This window comes from Lactuca saligna, chromosome 3, assembly GCF_052625555.1.
Source record: "Lactuca saligna cultivar CGN05327 chromosome 3, ASM5262555v1, whole genome shotgun sequence".
NCBI classification, from domain to species: domain Eukaryota; kingdom Viridiplantae; phylum Streptophyta; class Magnoliopsida; order Asterales; family Asteraceae; genus Lactuca; species Lactuca saligna.
In genome coordinates, this window is record NC_136419.1 from 25,933,669 (window position 1) to 25,940,323 (window position 6,655).

The 6,655-nt window shown below is 35.2% G+C and overlaps 1 protein-coding gene across 1 annotated transcript; it reads right to left on the reverse strand.

Moving 5' to 3' along the window:
- Window positions 1-384: 384 nt before the first annotated feature.
- Window positions 385-3,251, reverse strand: LOC145034856 (PPR containing protein). Its single transcript, XM_078983406.1, has 9 exons — window positions 3,145-3,251; window positions 2,497-2,992; window positions 2,200-2,323; window positions 1,776-2,117; window positions 1,538-1,700; window positions 1,320-1,443; window positions 1,170-1,235; window positions 851-1,072; window positions 385-739 (listed from the first exon to the last, which is right to left on the reverse strand). The coding sequence occupies exons 2-9, from the start codon at window positions 2,677-2,679 to the stop codon at window positions 638-640; spliced, it is 1,326 nt and encodes a 441-aa protein (XP_078839532.1). The 5' UTR covers window positions 2,680-2,992; window positions 3,145-3,251; the 3' UTR covers window positions 385-637.
- Between the last annotated feature and the right edge of the window lie 3,404 nt (window positions 3,252-6,655).

The following is a 6,655-nucleotide window of genomic DNA, read 5'->3' on the forward strand; positions in this document are numbered from 1 at the left end:
TAATTCATGTTAATTTTAATTATAGTTTTTAAATTTTAATTTCATGCTAATTAATTATTTACAAAAAAAAAACAATAAATAAAAAGAAAATGATAAATAATATGGCAATCCATTAAATTGTATAAAGTTTAATAAAATGTAGAGTTTAATATGTAAAGTTATATAGTGAGTGTTGGATTGTATATGTATCAATCCATTAAACTCATATAAGTTCAATGAGATGACCTTATGAAAATTTGATGGTCAATTAAATCAAAACCCCTAAAAATATGGGTAAATAAAATATTCAACATATAGGTGAACCTTTACATGAAGTCCGTTTTCCTTTTTTGAATATAATGTGTAAGTTTCCTCATTTGTGTCATTATAAGGCATACGAAGGTCTAATAAAATTTTAAGGTCAACAAAACCACAAACACCTCTACCTGATTTAATATAAATATAAATATTTGCAATTTTTACAAGACACATTCACTATTCCAATACATAGTAAACATCCACAATACAACAACTAATCCTCTACCCCTTCAACACAACAAAAAAAAACTTCAACAACAGCCCTAGATTGTTTTCAATAATGAAGGATGAGAAGGGCATTCATGTCTTTTACCAGAGGCAAAGGAAAAAAAGAAACACATCATGTTCCCAGCCTCTTGACACCACATTCTGAGCAGAATTTGGAAGTTTCTCGCAAATACGGAGCACCACATTCATCACAAAACTTTGCAGGGCTTGTAGGCTATAATAAATATATATATATTAAATAAACAATTATTAACAAACTAAAATGTGTTTTTTTTTTTTTTTTTCAAAAAAAAAGGTTGAGATTATATAGATAGAGAAAGATTACCAGTACATGCAAGCGGGCCCCAAGGTGAGTGAGTGGTTGTAAACAAGCCAACTGTTGAGACATGGCAGATGACTGCTGTGTGTGCCCAATTTCAGGAAGATGTGATGATTGAGAATATTGACCATGAGTCAGCGATTGAATATGAAACTGACCCTGGTGTGGAAGACTTTGCATATGCTGTTTTGATGATGTCTGCTGATGTTCATCATCTTGTGGATGTGGCTGAAAATAATTATTCACCAAATCTTATTATTATCATAATTATTCAAAATTATATATTATATAATCAAATTAAATGGTGAAAAGTAAAAGATGTTACTTCAGTAAGAGAGCGGTATCCTTGAGCAACAGACATTGGAGAAGAATTATCAGCACCAGGAAAATTCTAAACTCAAAACAATAATATATCATCATTATTCATTATCTTCAATATTAATATAAATAAATAAAATCAGCATAGAAAACTTACAGAAAAACCAGAAATGCTTGAAACAGAATTGGATGAAGAACGCCTATACTTATGTCTTGGAGCATAAAACTTATAGTCACGAGGTGAAACTGCCACGTCACTTCTACCAGTCAACCTTTTGAACCTACATACATCAAAAAAACTTGTCATCTATAATAATAATAATAATATAAATGTATTATAACTTATTTTAAAAATGATAATGAATATTGTTTTACCACTCTCCATCATCTATATGTGTAATATTTGGCTTCTCCATGATATCCAAACCATTGACTACAACAAAACGAACTCGTTTCTCTTCTTGTATTACTAATTCGGGAAATCTTGACCTTGTCTCAAAAGATGTTGCTAGTTCTCTTCTTTTAAATGTGCAAGGTCCTAAATGAAATTTATTTTGGAGGATAATAAATAAGCATGGGGAACAAGCAACAAAAGAATATTAAATTAACAAACCTTTTTTAGGAAATTTCTTTGCAAGCTTCCTATATAAACCACCAGCAGCTTCAAGTGCGACTCCAATGGTTTTTTCACGCATTCCATCCAATGAAGAAAGTCTCATGTTTACTTCATTAACCAAAGTTTCATACATATTTGCCACATACATCAATGGCAATGCATAAAGGGAATCACCTTCATATTGGATCTCTCTTTCCTTCCTCTTGCTTGCTTTTTCTTCCACAGATTGAGATAAACTTTCTGTCTCAGAATCTGTTGCTTCAACTATATGTGACCCAATGAAATTATCCACCACAAAATCCAGAAATCTTGCTCTTGCTGTTTCTATTGGTGAAACATCTATAATATAATAAAGTCAAATTTAGTCAAGTGGTTTAATCTTAATCATAAGATGAACATGTGGTGGGAAATTTCATATTACCATTGGCTGATAATATATTATATGGATCCCTTGAAGACCCGTTAGAATCAAGGCTTGAATGACCTCCATCTACCCCTACATTATGAAGTGGTAATGTATTCTGGTAACTTTCATGCATGCATTCCTGCATTATGAAGAAAAATCATTTATAACAGGATAGCTCTTAGAAATGGATCTGAACAAGAAATTAAGCACTAATTTCGGATAAAACTCAAACGCATTAAGTAATAGAGTAGCAAAATCATTAGAAGAAAGACAACAAATAAGGTAAATAATATGAGACTATTTGGAACTCACAACAGCACCAGAGTCGTCTTCATTGTCTAAGCTTTCATCTGTAACAGCACTTCGGTCAACCATGGGTTCAATGATCTCTCCAGAACGCCCATCCACAGTATTCAGATCATGCAAAGAAGTCCCATCTATGTATGAATCAGCCGATCTCAAATTAAACTGTTGAACCGGAACCCTAGTGCCCATCTATCTGTTCATGTACAATTTCACTAACAAAACCCCCAATAATTAAAACCCTAGACCGACAAAATAAACATACATCTCTGTGATCTAACTCGACACCGCTTTCTGTTTAGCATCAGCTGACATCAAATTGCACTGTTGACCCAGAACCCTAACCCCATCTATCGTTTGATGTACAATTTCGCCAACAAAATCCCAAATAATTAAAAAAAACCCATAAACAAAACCCTAGACCCACAGAAGAAACAAACGTATATGTTCTCTAATTCTTCCTCGTCTTCTGTTTTCCATCGAGGTCAAACACTTAACTGAAAAGCTGAGATGATAAATTGGAAAGGCATTAGAGATTGTGTTATTGAGTGATGAGTTGATAGAGTTGAGGAAAGATGGAAATTTGTTGGCCATTTGAGTTTGAAGGAGGGAGATCTCAACGGCTATATATACATTGAGAAAGAGCGAAGTCCAAACCTGAGGTTGAGGATGAGCTTCAGGGAAGTAGAAAGCAGGTCCCGAGCCTGTGACTGATTTCCGTACCACCTCCCAAACCGGCGAGTTCAAGCGTTCTGAAGTGGTACTGGTAAATAGTAATACGAAAATTACATATTTGCCCTTTTAGAACTTGTAGAGCATAAAAACACCCATCAACTTTGTCCCATATGTACATTTTACCCAAACCTTAGGACACTCGTTTGTTGTTTTCTTTACAATTTCCAAAGAGAGAACGTGTCCGTTCGATATATGCATATTTACCTTGAGAATGGTAAAAAGATTTGTTATTGCAATACATACATCTAAGTTTTTATATTTTCTTGTTGAAATGGTTTTTAGCTTTGAGATTTAAAGATACATTTAAATACTTGATTGATGGATACTAAGGTTGTTAAGATTCTTATTTAAAATCTTTTTTTAGAACGGGATCAAGGTCAAATCAGGATAAAAATATTCTACTAAAATAAATTTAATCTCCAAATTTGCTAACACGGGTCTTGTTTGTGAAGTACCTATTATAACCTTATATTGATTGAAAACATCATGGTTGAATCTACTTTAACTTATTAAGCAGGAATCAAATTTTTTATGGCAACAAACAACAAAAATTAAGGTAAAAACATTTTAATCAGATACGAAAACAAACATCATCACCATATACATAATAAACACATAATATGCAATTATGTAACTAACGTGCAAGAGCACAAGCAACACACAAAAGACTATATTAATCCACAAGATTTAAAGTGACCCACTATTAATTTTGTATTGTTCATCCATCAAAGACGATAATACCCTTTTATTTATCATAAAATCCAAAATCGATAATTTAATTAACCCTATTATTTGGAATTACACGAATCAGATATATGGTCATTCAAGTAAGCAATATTCAGATTTCATGCAAATTCAGATATACAAACACAAAATACCTTGTTGTTTTATGATTACAAAGATAATGACTTCGAAGAAAAACGTTTAGGGAAATATATCAATTTGTATAACCAGTTCATATACTTATGAGATAATGAAAATTAAATTTGGTTATTTATCAGGAGAAGTCGTATACGTTAGGAGCAAACGCTTTAGTTGGGTTTTGTGGAAAAATAATGGATGCATAATATCCTTACATATGAATCCTATATCGGGTCACGTCAATGCCCCTTGGAACCCACCAGAGGTGTTGCCCTTGACCGTCATGGTCCTGAGATCAAATTAGTTTATACTTGTGTACACTCTACATCTTCAAGCGTGTATGTTATAGCTAAAATTGAATTCAGTTTGTCTTGAGTTAATCATGATCAGGTCCGACCCAATAGGGTGGACAAGTTGGGTGACGGTCCTGAGCCTCATGATGGTTTGGGGCCCCAAAATTAGTTTGGTTGTATATTACATATAATATTTACACGTCTTTTATTTGAATTGAGCCAGGTTCGTGTAAAATCTCAAAAATCAAGGTTAAAAATTTCATTTTTATTATATTCAAAACACCATTGTAACTTTGCCCAAACGTTGAAAAGATTTTAAATAAAACTACTTTCAGAGTTCATTCCCAAAGATCATATATTGCAGAGAACACAGGTGTATGCATTGCGATCGTATCGAGCCCCTTTAATTTGAAAACCGGAGTACCTGAAACATAAACTGAAAACCGTAAGCACAAAGCTTAGTAAATTCCCCAAATACCACATACCAATCATATAATAACATATAGTGGGCCTCGCCCGGCATCGAGCCGAGCTCTGTAAAACGGGCCCCGCCCAACATACAATAACATATATCAAAATAACCACATACACATGCAATAATCATAGAGATGCATAGAATACATATATCCATCAGGCCCTGCCCGACATCGAGCCTTAACCCGGAAAACATATAAACACAACACATGCAAGAGTCACGAAGTCAACTAACGTACTAACAACATAATATAAACATGGTCCGGCCTTGGTGCCTTCGACTCGCTAAACCCAATAAGGAAACTCACCTCAAATGCTGAAGCTCACTACAAAAAATTCCTAACTGCTGCCCTGACAACTCCTCGAGCTAACAATACCAAAATATCACCCAATTAGCAATTAGGTTCCAAACCATGATCCAAAATCCATACATGGGGTAAAATGACCATTTTACCCCTAGCCCAATAAGATTTATAACTAAAGCCCAAGCCCAAAACCACAAAATCCATGAAAGCCCACTAATGGCCCAATTTTCCAAATTAGGCCCAATCCCATACGGGCCTTATCCTAAGCCCACATTTTCCAATTCAGATTGTTCCAAACACCCCTTGGGACAAACTTGATCAAAGGCATAAGCCAAAAGTCAAAGTCAACGACCTAAGTTGACCCAACTCACCGAGTTTTATCCTTCAACTCGTCGAGTTCCTCTGACAACCGCAAAGTCGGGAAGAAACCGGTCTAACTGGCCGAGTTGTCTAACCAACTCATCGAGTTGACCCACACTAACTCAAAGTCGACGAAAACCAAAACAACTCGTCGAGTTGGTCATCCAACTTGCCGAGTTCACCCGAGACCAAACAACTTAATCCATTAAGCTAACATAATCGAAACTAGCAGCTTCTCCCATTCAAATCTGAACTAAAATGGCCTTAAGAAGGGTAAAGTTTCCAACTTTACCCCTAAGAACCACCAAAATGGGTTCAAAACCCAAACCCTTAACTTAAAAGGGTAAGGACTTATTCATTAAGCACTTATTCCATAAGGACACAACTCCAAGATGCAGATCTGACCATAAGAGGCTAGATGGCCATGTAAAGTTTCCGACTTTACACTTATTCATGCTTAGAAGGAGCTCAAAAGATTAAACGAGAACAAAAGAAGGACTTAATGAATGCATGAAGCCCTTAGGACCATAAAGTTGGTACCTTTATGCCAAAAGAGCTCAAGAGGACCATAGATCTGGAAGGATAGCACTTGGGATGTCCTTCAACCCCACCAATCACCCAAACATGGCTAAAAGCATCAAAACTTAACCCAAAAAGAGATCTAATCAAATATTAAGCAATGATAGAACTTTATACCCACAATATGTTGGAAACGATGCAAACAATCAAGATCTGAAGGCTTCTACTTGAACCACCACCTTGCACCAAGCTTCTCCTTCTTCTAAGAGCTTCAAACACACCAAAACATACTCACAAAGGGATTACAACACTCAAAAAGGCTTTAGGGTTTCGAGATTAGGGTTAGAGGCTATAGAGGCTGGAAATAAAGACAACACCTAGGACTTAAGGTGTTTAAATAGGGTGCAAAATTCCGAAATTAGAGTTTCTCAAACAACGTCCAACTTGTCGAGTTCCTGTCACCAACTCGACGAGTTGGTCCTTAAAAAACACGCACCCCAAAAACTTCCAACACGTCGAGTTTATGCAATAAACTCGACGAGTTGACCCCTAAAAAGGGAATTTATTTCCATAATTTGTCCTTCTAGATTTTGGATGTTATAGTTCGACTCCTCTTATAGG